The sequence below is a fragment of the Macaca fascicularis genome, chromosome 1 (genome assembly GCF_037993035.2).
Source record: "Macaca fascicularis isolate 582-1 chromosome 1, T2T-MFA8v1.1".
NCBI classification, from domain to species: Eukaryota; Metazoa; Chordata; class Mammalia; order Primates; family Cercopithecidae; genus Macaca; species Macaca fascicularis.
Window position 1 is genome coordinate 183,020,024 of NC_088375.1, and position 14,271 is coordinate 183,034,294.

Below are 14,271 nucleotides of genomic sequence, written 5' to 3' on the forward strand. Positions count from 1 at the left end.
ATCAAGAAAAAATTATAAGACATATGAAATAGGAAAAAACGGAGCTGGAAGAGACAGAGCAAGCATCGAAACTAGACTTGGATGTTGCAGGGATGTTGGAATTGTTAAACCAGAAATTTGAAATAGTTATGATAAATATCCTAAGAACTCTAATGGACAAAGTAGAAACTATGCAAGAACAGATGGGCAATGTAAGCAGAAAGACAGAAATTTTAAGAAAGAATGAAAAAAAATGCTACTGATCAAAAAGACTGTAACGGAAATGAAGAATGCCTTTAATGGGCTTATTAGTAAACTAGACAAAGCTGAGGAAAGAATATCTGTGCTTGAGAGTATCTCAACAGACACCTACAAAACTGAGAAGCAAAGGGAAAAAAAGCCTGGAACAAAATATCCAATAACTGTAGGAGAACTACAAAAGCATAATGGGAACACCAGAAGAAGAAACAGAAAAGAAGTGAAGAAAAATTTGAAACAATGACAGAATTTCTACAAATTAATGTGAGACATCAAACCACAGATGAAGAAAGCTCAGAAAACACCAAGCAGGATAAATGGCATAAAAATGGCATAGACACCCTTTCCTGTGCCCTTTCAAGGTCGACGCAGTGCTTTAAGGGGCTAACACAGAAGGGTTAAGGAAGTCTCCACAAACCCCAGAGAAGAGATTGTAAAGCTCCTCTTTAGATCCTTTCTGGAGTCACACCTGAGAAAACAAAAACAAACAAACAAAAACTCCGACACCTAGGCAAATAATTTTCAAACTACTGAAAATCAAAGATAAAGAAAAAAATCCTGAGAGAAGCTAGAGGGGGAAAACAACTCAACTTGCCTATAGAGAAACAAAAATAAAAATTACATCTGACATCTCCTCAGAAATTATGTAAGCAAGAAGAGTGGGCCGGGCATGGTAGCTCATGCCTGTAATCCCAGCAATTTGGGAGGCTGAGGTAGGAGAATCACAAGGTCAGGAGTTCGAGACCAGCCTGGCCAACATGGTGGAACCCTGTCTCTACTACAAATACAAAAAATTAGCTGGGCATGGTGGCGGGCACCTGTAATCTCAGCTATTTGGGAGGCTGAGGCAGGAGAATCGCTTGAACCCAGGAGGCGGAGGTTGCAGTGAGCTGAGATTGCGCCACTGCACTCCAGTCCGGGTGACAGAGTGAGACTCCATCTCAAAAAGAAAAGAAAAAAAAGAAAGAAAAGTGGAATGAAATGATTATTTAAAGTACTGAGAGGCCAGGCACGGTAGCTCAGGCCTGTAATCCCAGGATTTGGGGAGGTTGAGGTGGGTGAACCACTTGAGGTCAGGAGTTTGAGACCAGCCTGGGCAACATGGCAAAACCCTGTCTCTACTAAAAATACAAAAATTAGCAGGTGTGGTGGCGCACTCCTGTAATAGCAGCTACTCAGGAGGCCGAGGAACAATCGCTCGAACCTGGGAGGCGGAGTGTTTCAGTGAGCCCAGATGGCTGGCGCCACTGTACTCTAGCCTGAGTGACACAGCAAGGCTGTCTCCAAATAAAATAAAGGACTGACAGAGAAAAAAATACCAACCTAGAATTCTGTACAAAACTAAAGACATGTTTACCACATGATCCAACAATGGCACTCCTTGCTATTTGCCCAAGGCAGTTGACAACATACATCCACATAAAAACTTGTATACAATGTTTATAGCAACTTCACTCATAGTTGCCAAAATTGAGAAGCCACCAAGATATTCTTCAGTAGGTGAATGGATAGGTGGTACATCCAGATAATGAAATATTATTCAGCACTAAAATATCTGGAGCCTGTGATCCCAGCAACGCAAGAGGCTAAGGCAGGAGGATCACTTGAGCCCAGGAGTTTGAGGCTGCAATGAGCTATGATTGTGCCACTGCACTCCAGCCTGGGCAACAGAGTGAGATACCTTGTCTCTTAAAAAAGGAAGAAAGAAGAAAGAGGAAAGAAGAGGAAGGAAGGAAGGGAAGGAAGAAAGGAGGGAGGGAGGGAAAGAAATGAGCCATCAAGTCATGAAAAGATGAGGAAGAAATTTAAATGCCTATTACTAAGGGAAAGAAGCCCATTTGAAAAGGCTGCATACTGTGTGATTCCAATGATATGACATTCTGGAAAAGGCAAAACTATGGAGACATTAAAAAGTTCAGTGGTTGTCAGGGATGAGGCAGGAGGGAAGGAGGAACAGGTGGAGCACAGTGGATTTCTAGGGTAGCAAAATTACTATGTATGGCACTATAATGGTGGATAAATGTCATTGTAAAATCCTCCAAACCCATACACAACACCAAGAGTGGACTCTAATGTAAACTATGGACCTTGAGTGATAATGATGTGTCAATGTAGGTTCATTAATTGTAACAAACCACTCTGGTGGGGGATGTTGATAGTAGGGGAGGGTATAGGGAAAATCTCTGTACATTCTGCTCAATTTTGCTGTGAACCTAAAACTGCTCTAAAAGAATAAAACTGTTGTTGCTGTTGTTGTTAGTTAATCAAATCATATTTACCCTAGGCATTTGCCTAGCAAGTCAGACCAAATGAATGAAGCAGATAACCTTGAAAGACAACTCTTGGAAACAGGATATACAGTTTCACTATTTTGCCTGACTGGTTCCCAGAAGTCTCAAAACTAAAGTCAGCCAATTTCCATATAGAAACATTAGCCAGATGTCACAAATACACCACCTAGCATACATACGGTAGAAGCAGTTCCTACTTTATGATCAAGGCCACCATTGTTCCAAAAGTTTGTAAACTGTTTGCAATTTTTAACACGTTATCCAACAGAAGGAAACATTTGGTTCCAGGTTAGGAATGAAAACCCTCTATACACCCCCACAATGCCTTGCTCACCACTGTATGCTTAGCATCCCTTCAAACAAGGAATGGCATGTATTAGGTACTTAATAAATGTCTGTTGAATAAAATGTCAGGTACTATGCTATGAAATGGCAAAATAAACTACTAAAAAAATGTTGAAAATGGCGAGTCTGGGGAGCAGGAAAGTACAATGACAGGAGGCCATATTTTTGCTATATGAGCCTTTCAGTACCACTTAATTTTCAAAATTATTTTAGGTAGCAACTATTGCTCTGATTTTTACAAGTAACATTCTGCGTTGGTCACTTTATTCTGAAAAAAACATGTAGATTTTATTGAAAATGCTTGAGCTGCCAAATTTGATTAGAAATACATAACTCCTTGCCACAAGATGAGTGAAACTGCTTTGTATTGTCTAACTAAATCCATCCTTTCTTTCTTTCCTTTCTTTCCCTCCCTCCCTCCCTCCCTCCCTCCCTTCCTTCCTTCCTTTCTTCCTTTCTTTCTTTCTTTCTTTCCTTTCTTTCTTTCTGAGAGATGGGGTCTCATTATGTTGACCAAGCTGATCTTAAACTTCTGGCCTCAAGCAATCCTGATTTGGCCTCCCAAAGTGCTGGGATTACTGGCGTAAGTCACCATGCCAGGCAATCTTAAATCTTTATACTAGACTAGTTCCATAAAGTCAAGGGCTACGTGTAGTTGTATTCAATTATATCCTCTACAACTAGTATAATGCATGAAACACAGTAAGTGCTTTAAAAATATTTACCAAATAAATAACTTTCCTGTATGCTCTAAATGTTCCACATTGAGCATGTACTATTTTACTGGCTACTTCTCCATTTTACTTTACCTGTGGAAGAGGTGACACATCTGCTGTGGAAGAGGTGACACATCTATATTGCAACCACTTCCTTTGGGAAATAGAGGACTTCAAGGGAGAAAAAATATACCCATTTTTCTACATGATATGAAAATATTATCTAACGAGGCCAGGGAAAAACAATACAGTTGTGATAAACAGATCCTTACATACTGCGAAATTAAAATGGATGCTCAAAAAGCTAATCTTCAGTGAAGTAGTTTAACGGTCAAGAAAAATGCTCAAAAGATTTTTATTAGTCTACTCAGACACAAAAGCCATTATAGCTACTGAGGGTAGAATCAAGGCATCTCAATACTAAAGATTAATTTTTCAGCAACTCTCCTAAATTGTACCTTAAATACAATTAAGTTATGTTAGTCTATAACGAAAGTTGGGCAGACATGTAATTATCATACTTGATAGTTCTTTTGGAAAAAAAAAAAGGTTTCACAATGTCTCCATTGATAATGACTTGTAATTCTATTAGGCTGGTGCAAAAATAATTGCACCACCCTAAAACCACATCTCCTTTTCGTATAATAATGTTTTACCCACAGACTCAATAGTATTTCTAATGAGGCTTATTCCAGCCCACCCTGTTCCCTTCAGCCCTCCCTGTTCCCTTGTATACTCTTATACCCTTGTATACAAGGTATCATGGCCCTTCTCTCTAGGGGCTTTAGATAAAAGCTAGTGACGGCAAAAAATAAATAAATAAATAAATAAAAATTAAAAAAAAAAAAACATAAAATTACAGGCAGTACCAATGAAATTCCAATTTCAGCCAGGTGTGGTAACTCATGCCTGTAATCCCAATACCTTGGGAGGCTGAGGGAGGTGGATCACTTGAGGCCAGGAGTTCAAGACCAGCCTGGCCAATAGGGTAAAACCCCGTCTCTACTGAAAATACAAAAAACTAGCCGGGTGTGGTGGTGCATGCCTGTAGTCCCAGCTACTTAGAAGGCTGAGGCAAGAGTACTGCTTGAGCCTGGGAGGTTGAGGCTGCAGTGAGCTGAGATTGCACCACTGTACTCTAGTCTGGGCAACAGAATGAGACTCTGTCTCAAAACAAACAAACAAACAAACAAACAAACAAATAAATAAAATTCCACTTTGATAACCACCAAAAATAAAATCTACATGAAGTAGCTACAAAAACAATACATATGAGGACAATTAATGCCCAGTTTTTTAGCCCAAAGAATAATCATAGAAACCATTTAAATTTTTGAAATATCAACTCATGTATAGCATAAAGTTAAGAAACATAAAGGTCAGCCGGGGCGGTGGCTCACGCCTGTAATCCCAGCACTTTGGGAGGCTGAGGTGGGCGGATCATGAGGTCAGGAGATTGAGACCATCTTGACAACATGGTGAAACCCTGTCTCTACTAAAATACAAAAAATTAGCCAGCCATGGTGGTGCACACCTATAATCCCAGCTACTAGGGAGGCTGAGGTGGGAGAATTGCTCGAACCCGGGAGGCGGAGGTTGCAGTGAGCCGAGATCGCACCATTGCACTCCAGCTTGGGTGACAGAGTGAGACTCTGTCTCAAAAAAAAAAAAAAAAAAAAAAAGAAAGAAAGAAAAGAAAAGAAACATAAAGGTCTATACAACTCAATTAAACATCTGCGTAAGCATCTTCAAACTTGAATCTAAAGTCTCTACAACAATCTCCTGTGTTTTCATTTCTAATAGCCTATAAAAATTAGTATAGCCACACAGTTACTCAGCTTAGTAACAACCTTGAAACCAAGTTACTTCATTGCCCATATTTGTACTTATAATCAAATTGGCACAATATACTACTTGTCACAGAAGTGACACTGACCAAGTAAATGGTATATCTATGTGAAGTTAAAGCCAAGTGACCCCATGACATGTGCTATGCCAAGGAAGGCTTCCCAGTAGTTAGAACAGAGAACACATCACCATGTTCCACATGGTAGTGTATGTATGCCATAGTTTAAACGAATCTACATCCTAACAGTGAGTACCATTTGCACATTGTGAGTAGTGACCCACTTTTAGCAAGGCAATAACATTCATCACATTAAATTAATGTTAATTTAGATTGTATTGCTTTATATTATCTTTAACTTGAAATTTTCTTTTGGATATATAGTTATATTAAATTTTAAACCTAAGAAATTTATACCTGGCTTTATGTTTGCCCACATTAAATAATATTATGATATAATACTTTACTTATATATTGGCATTCGCAGCCTGCAAGAGTTTTTCTAAAATGGGCCCCAATTTACCCAAGTTTATAAAACTGATTTTTATACCTGTATGACATCCAGATAAGCTGCTATAACTCATTTTATTTTGTACAATATAAGATACTATAAAACTATAGGATGTAACATCCTGAGTCTTCTTGTGGTGACCAATCCCTTACTTGATAATCTCTCAGCATTTAGTTTGTACTAAAGCTTACTAGGGTTAAAAAAAAACCACAACCTGAAAAGTTCCCCTCTATTAATCAGTATCATCAGATAGCTACTGAATGCCTCTTACTGGTTAAGAAAGAGGGGATTAAGAAGCACAGCACGCTCTCTGGTCTCCCCTTCAAGGAACTCCCTCTTTGGCGGAATGTAAAGACATGAAAAGATACCATAAGCTGACACACAACAAATTTAGAATGACTACTGGAACTCAGCTTCCATAGGAGTTGAAAGGACGAAGAAGATCTTAGTTTCCTTCTGTCATCTTCAGTCTACCCTAATCACAATTTCCTTTGGGGAGGAAAGAGAAGACAAGCTCAGTCTTAGCCATGCTGAAATGGAATTCTAGGGAGACATCTAACTGGCAAAATCCAAAAGGAAAAAAAGTAAGACTAAAGCTACATATCAAAAGAGATATAAAGATTGGGGGGGAGGGGGGAAGAGTCATCTTACAGAAGGTTTAGCTGAATCCATGAAAATGGTGGGGGCTGCTGAAGGGTGATGGAATTAGGTCACAATCTCCAAGAAAACATCATGTGGTCAAGTGAATGTACGTAGTGTTAACCTTGGGAAAGAGCAAAAATATTTTTTCTTTGAAATATTCAAAGCAGAGAAATAAAGTATAGGTGAAGTCACTACGAACTGTTGAAGAAGAAAGCCTTGATTTATGAAGAAGGGAACAGGCTTCTGAATACAATGAAAAAAGTCCACTGTGAGGATTCAATTGGAAACCAACAAGAAGTCAATAAGATGACTATTAAATTGTAACAGATATCCAGTTAAAGTCAGACAAAAATTGTGATAGATACAACCATCTTGCTTTTGTGACCTCTAACAGTTCTAGAAGCAGAAAAACCAGACAACAGGGGCCCTGGGGAATGAAGACCAGAATGGTATACAGACGAACTATCCAGTCAAGAAATTCTAAAGGTGATAGCAGAAACAATATATATATTTTTAAATGTTTGTGGGTACATGGCAGATATATATTTTTTGGAGTATAAAATATTTTGATATAGGCATGAAATAAGTAATAATCACATCAGGGTAGATAGATATCCATCACCTCAAGCATTTATCTTTTGTGTTATAATCTAATTATACTCTTCTAGTTATTTTTAAATGTATAATTATTGTTAACTATAGTCACCCTGTTGTGTTATCAGGTAGATCTTATTCGTTCTATTTTTTTTGTACCCATTAACCATCCCCACTCCCCCCACACTTATATGCCCAACTACCCTTCCAGTCTCTGGTAACCATAATTCTATTCTCTAGCTCCATGAAGTTCGATTGTTTTAATTTTTAGCTCCCACAAATAAGTGAGAACATGTGAAGTTTGTACCTGTCTTACTTCACTTAACATAATGACCTCCAGTTCTATTCAAGACAGGATTGCAAATGACAGGATTTCATTCTTTTTCACAGCTGAATAGTACTCCATTGTGTTTATGTACCACGTTTTATTTATCCATTCATCTGTTGATGGACACCTAGGTTGCTTCCAAATCTTGGCTATCGTGAATAGTGCTGCAATAAACCTGGGTGTACAGGTATCTCTTCTATATATTGACTGCCTTTCTTTTGGATCTATACCTAGCAGTCGGATTGCTGGATTATGTGGTAGCTCTATTTTTAGTTTTTTGAGGAACCTTCAAAACTGTTCTCCACAGTGGCTGTACTAATTTACATTCCTACCAATAGAGTATGAGGGTTCCCTTTACTCCACATCCTCACCAGCATTTTGTTATTGCCTGTCTTTCAGGGGAAAATAAAAACCGTTTTAACTGGGATGAAATGGTATCTCATTGTAGTTTTGGTCTACATTTCTCTGATGATCAATGATGTTAGGCACCTTTTCATATACCCCCTTGCCATTTGTATGTCTTCTAACAAAAGCAATGATAAAGCAGCAGACCAGAAGGTCTCCATTGGGAAATGGGATGAGCAAAACAGGAAAGTATTAAATGGCCAGGAAAAATGGAGAAGTAGGGGTCAGACCAAAATGAGAGAATTTAAAAGTTCAGATGTAAAGTGACAGAAGAAGATGAAGATAAGAAAACTGTTGTCGAAGAAAACACTTTTTAACTTAATATTTTACAGGTGGTTTAGCTCTTAATAATGACAAGACCAATGCAGTGGAGTTTAATGGCTAAAGGAGAGATAAAGTTCAATGAAAAAGGAAAACATGGCTGGGCATGGTGGCTTATGCCTATAATCTCAACACTCTCGGAGGCCAAGGTGGGCAGATGGCTTGAGCCCAGGAGTTCCAGACCAGCCTGGCCAACATGGCAAAACCCCATCTCTACAAAAAAATACAAAAATTAGCCAGGCGTGGTGGTGCATGCCTGTAGTCCCAGCTACTCAGGAGGCTGAGGTGGGAGGATCACTTGTGCAGGGGAGGCAGAGGTTGCAGTGAGCTGTGATTGTGCCACTGCAACGAGTGAGACCCTGTCTCCAAAAAAAAAAAAAAAAAAAGTACATATAAATACCATGAGGTCAAGAATTAGACTGGGAAGCACTACTATGTAGTAGGAGCTTCCTTATCTTTAAACTGAAGTGGGCGGGGGAATACACATAAGACTTTCGTGAAAAAAATTTTTTTTAAAAAGCAAAAGAAGAGAACCTAACATGGCAGTAGATATTAGGATATGTTTTAAAGGTAGGTTGCTGAGATCATTGCGTCTCCTCTCCTATACCCCTATAGAAGACAGCTCTGTGAGTGCCCATCCCACAGTTCCTAACAGACAGTATGTTATACATCTCAAAATATTCAATAAACAAGCAATCTCTTCATCAACCGTTTGTTCATTCATTCCTTCAATTATTTCTTCATTTAACTAACATTTACTGAGTGCTACTGAATACCAGGCACTGGCAGAGGGAATGGTAGGAACAGCAGTTGTGTTAGTAACATTTACCAAGTTCTTACTACAGTCAGGCATTATTTCCACCAGTTCTCATCTAATGTTAGTCTATCAAGTTCTAGCAAGTTTACGTTAGTTTATTTAATCACTAAAACAACTCTATGAAGTAGGTACTCTTATTATCCCCATTTTATAGATGAGGCCACTGCAACTCAGAGACAGTACGTTGAATGTTAATGGTTAAATATAAGTGGTGGGCTCTGGGATACAAACACAGACATTCTGGCTCTAGAGCGAAGTTCTTTACCACACTTCGCCACCTCTGAGAAGATAATCTTTTGCCAGTCAAATGAACATTAATTCTATATTTCTAAATGTCCTATCTTCTCTATGCATGAAGTTTAGGGGAAAAAACCTCTTGTATTACATGTACTTTTAAATATTAAAGCTATTAGAAGTCTAAGACTTCTCAAAATTATCTTTTTCTCCCCATTATTCCCAAAAACATACAAGCTCTCTTCTTAGCAAAAGCTGAAAAACTCCAATATTGGATCTAGTTAGGAACCTGAACTTATGATGTCAACATCAGCTGACAACAGATAAACAAGAAGAATATGATAAGGAGTTAGTGAATTGTGCAAATACTATAGTATTCAAAGGAAAGAGATCATTTTGAACTTGGGGGACTGGGGAAGGAAAGGCCAGTCGGCAGAGGCCAGTCTTCATCGAAGAGGTCAGTTCTAAACTAGGCTTTGAAGAAAAGGGTAGAAGACATTTCACAGAGAAAAGACATCACACACAAGAATGTGGAGGCCAAAAATGAAAAAACTTATTTGAAGGAAAGCAAGTAAGTAATAGCACTCTAGAAGGTTTACGTAGGGGTATAATGGCAGAAATGCCTCCAAGGGCAGGTGGCTCTTGTTGAATGTTGAATGTCAGTCTAATCAACCACGAGGGGAAATGTCATCTGCCACATTCAGTCTAATATGATCATTAAAACACTTATCCTCCCCTCTTAGGCCAGGTGTGGTGGCTGAGGCAGGAGAATTGCTTGAACCCAGGAGGTGGAGGTTGCAGTGAGCCGAGACAAACCACATCTAACTAGATTTACTTTCTGGGGGACAAAGTGAGACTCTGTCTCAAGAAAACAAAAAACAAACAAATAAAAAACACTTATTCTCCTCTTACAGGATCACAAATTTGCTAAAATGATGCTATAGTCATGTATGAAACTGCCTAAATTTAAAAGAAATCTACAGTAATTACAAATTGCTTTTAAAAAGCATAACTCGTAGAGTGGCTAAAGATTTCCTACTTCAATTTCATATTCATTTCTTAAAGTCCCTTAATAACCACATCCTTGAACAATGTTTTCTAAGCTTCTACTTGAACACTTTCAAGTGATGGGGGGTTTACTATTTTGTAGAGCCTAAGATACCCTATGCCACCTTATCTAAACAAGTCAATTCCTGATGTAGAACAAAGTAGACAGAAAGGGTTATAAAACATGTTTTCTACAATTAAATTTTCTAAATTAAAATAAAACAAAATCCCCTATGTGCCACAAATATAAGCTCTTTCATTGGAGAATAAACATAGAAAAGTATCTTCAGTGTAGTACGGCAGATATTAGTTGCATGTCACCCAAAATCTGTTTTTCTCTATTCTGACTTTGGTGTGGGTGGGGTGGGGTAGGATGAACACACCTTCCACCCTATCAGCAATGTGTTTCTAGTGAGGCCAGTAACTTCGCAGCTCCAGGGTAGAATCTATGACTGTGAAATTGTGACTGGTCAGGATTCGACACATGGCCAAAGCTAAGGTGATCAGCAATAATTGTATTACTCCTATTAAGGTCTAGAAAGAATAGCCTCCTAGGGACTCAGTTCCAAAAATGTGAGGCTAACATTGCTACGACCACCTTATCATCACCAAGGGAGAACCTATCCGAAAATGAAGCCAATGCAAAAGAAGTGGAACCTAGAAATAGAGATGGGAGATCTGAGTCCTCATGACATGAATTACCTAATTCAAACCACATCTAACCAGATTTACTTTCTTCTTCATGAATCAATTTGGGTTCAGTTTTCTTCCACTACCATATGAAAGAGTACTAACTGACACATATGGTAATAGCCAAATCCTTTAACAAGAAAATGAGGTGAACTTCTCAGCACTTACCTATTATCATGCATAATTATGTAATTTGGTTGTATCGATAACTGACTACAGATATTAAATTTTTAAAATGAATCTGGCATATTTTAACATAGAATTTCACTTTCAGCTAGACAAAAATCAGTATTTTACCCTGCAGAAAGCAGGAGAAAATAAATGAGTATAACTTTACTATATATTATAACACTGTAAAGGAAAAATAAACAACTCAGAAATTGTAAGTTCCTATTACATCACATCACAGTTATTAAAAAACAAACAAACAGAAAACAGACAAAAAAAGAAAGCAACAACTAATGAACTATCTGGAAGCCACGTAAAGATCCTTACTTGAAGCTGAAGAGTATGTCGAAGAATCGTTTCTTCTAAGGCATGGATCCACTTCTCTCGCTCATCAGCATCACGAGCTGGAATAAAAGATTATACATTAAAATTAAAAGTTTAATTTATATAATATATCTCCATATTTGAAAGTATAATTTTAAAACTATGATGGCTAACAGAAAAGGTTTTTAGTTGTACCATTTCCTTAATTGGTTCAGCTATCTTTTACAGATATGCAATCTACTTGCAACAATTTATAAGAAAGGGAATAATTGTGTTCAATAATAGCAGGCTACATAGTTCAGACCAACATTCCCACTGAGAACAACTAGAAAAGCTAGACTGATTTTTAAAAAACAACTGGTTGAAGGCATCACAAACCAACAAGGTAATAAAGAATTATCAAGCCAAGATCTGGGAGAAGACAATCTAGAAGATAAACCTTGTATTTAGGGACATTTCTCATGGAGGCATTGCAAATTCCAGGAGAGGAATTGCACACTGGACAATGCACTTAAAAGCTTGTCAATATGTGGGGGAAGTCAGCATATGAGAACTCTACTTTCTGTTCAATTTTGCTGTGAACCTAAAACTTCTTTAAGAACAAAAAAACCGGCTGGGTGCAGTGGCTCATGCCTGTAATCCTGGCATTTTGGGAGGCTGAGGCAGGCGGATCACCTGAGGTCAGGAGTTCAAGACCAGCCTGGCCAACATGGTGAAACCCCATCTCTACTAAAAATACAAAAATTAGCCGGGCATGGTGGTGGGTCCCTGTAATCCTAGTTACTCAGGAGCCTGAGGCAGGAGAATCACTTGAACCGGGGAGATGGAGGTTGCAGTGAGCCGAGATCGTGCCACTGCACTCCAGCCTGGGCAACAGAGGGCGACTCTGTCTCAAAATAAATAAATAAATAAAAATTAAAACAAAAAAAATAAACAAACAAACAACAAAAAAAAACACACAAGCCTTTTCAGGCCAAAAGTTGGAAGCCAGGGCCCACCAACAATGGGAGCTGTGGTAAACAGTCCATGTTCTAGTTGGGACCCCAAATAGCTTCTCTGGGGGAGTAGTGATAAACTAGAATTAAAACAATTGCTTGGTCATATAAGTGACCCAGAAAAATCTTGACGCCTGATTGTTAGTGACTCCAGGCATCTACTAGCAAAAGCAAATGAAAATCTTTTCTGTAGGAAGATAACATCATCTTAGCTGCTTAATTAAATTTACATAAATAATTTTTAAAATACAATGTCTAGCACATAAGCAAAGATGACCAAGTACACATAAATGGAGACACTTTTGGAGACAAAAATCACACATAAATGAGAACCAAAAGACAATAGAAACAGATCAACAGGAGCTCCAGATTATTGTATAAATGACGTAACTTTTTCCTTTTTTATTTTTAGGGGTTTTTTTCCACTTAGATTTATAAAATAATCAAATCAAATATAAATTCCAGAAGTGACAAATAATCAAAATTAAGAATTCAATAGATGAGTTTAACAGCAGATTAAGTGCAACTAAAGAGACAATTACAGAACCGGGAGCAGTTAGAAGAAACCCATCAGAGCAAAAGACAGTAAGTCAAAGAGATAGAAAATACAGAAGAAAGGGTAAGCAACACAGAGTATGAGAAAATATAACACACATGTGATTGGAACCCCAGAAGAAGACAAAAGAGAGCATGGCACAGAAGCACTATCTGGCTGAGAATTTTCCAAAACTGATTAAAGACATTCAGAAGTCCTAGGAATCCCAAGCAAGATAAAATCAAAGAAATCCACAAGTTGGGCACAACTCAGTAAAAATTACTGCAAACCAAAGATAGGCAGTATCTTTAAAACAGTCAGGGAGAAAAAAGGCCAGGTTACTTTTAAAGAAACAACAATTAGGCCGGGAGTGGTGGCTCATGCCTGTAATCCCAGCACTTTGGGAGGCCGAGGCGGGTGGATCACGAGGTCAGGAGATTGAGACTGTCCTGGCTAACACGGTGAAACCCCGTCTCTACTAAAAATACACAAAAAATTAGCCGGGTGCAGTGGCAGGTGCCTGTAGTCCCAGCTACTTGGGAGGCTGAGGCAGGAGAATGGCATGAACCCGGGAGGCGGAGCTTGCAGTGAGCCAAGATCGCGCCACTGCACTCCAGCCTAGGCGATAGAGCAAGACTCGTCTCAAAAAAAAAAAAAACAAAACAATTAAATTAAGCTAGGCTCTCAAAAGAAACAATGAGAACCAGGAGACAATACAGTATGATATTTAATGGCTAAAAGAGAATAACTGTCAATTTATAATTCACTGAAATATATCCTTTAAGAATTAAGATGAAATAAACTCATTTTCAGATTCACAAAACCAGAATCTGCTATCAGCAGATGCTCATTTAAAAAAATTCTAAAAAGTATTCTTTTCTAGGCATAAACAATGCCTGATGGAAGGTGGTAGGAGCTGCACAGAATGAAGAGCAACAGAAATTATAAGTATGTGGATAAAACTAAATATTCTCTATATACAATCATAATATTTAATATCTTGTGGGGCTTTTTCTGGCTCTCAGTGTCCTGTTTTTATTGTTTTGCAGCAGCACGCCTAACACAGAACATAATTACAAATACTGTGCAAAAGAAGAGCAAGTGCTTAAGTACAAATGGGAGATACAATTCCTTTTATTTAAATAAATACTTAAAAACAACTCAGGTCCTACAAGCATCTGGACTCTAGGTCGGAGCTGGAGTTGCCTTGCCTGTGTGCTCACAA

General features: G+C 38.3%; 1 protein-coding gene and 1 non-coding gene across 22 annotated transcripts in view; one reads left to right on the forward strand and one right to left on the reverse strand.

Annotated features, from left to right (window-relative positions):
• OSBPL9 (oxysterol binding protein like 9) overlaps positions 1–14,271 on the reverse strand; it is a 167,864-nt gene that overhangs the window by 64,779 nt on the left and 88,814 nt on the right. For all 21 annotated transcript variants that reach the window (XM_074006814.1, XM_074006808.1, XM_005543387.3 and 18 more), the window contains one exon: positions 11,520–11,596. In XM_074006814.1, coding sequence (XP_073862915.1) covers positions 11,520–11,596 — 77 coding nt within the window. The remainder of the gene's footprint in view (positions 1–11,519; positions 11,597–14,271) is intronic.
• On the forward strand, positions 587–708 carry LOC123571158 (small nucleolar RNA SNORA26). Its single transcript, XR_006695327.1, has one exon. It is a non-coding gene; the product is annotated as a small nucleolar RNA SNORA26 (small nucleolar RNA).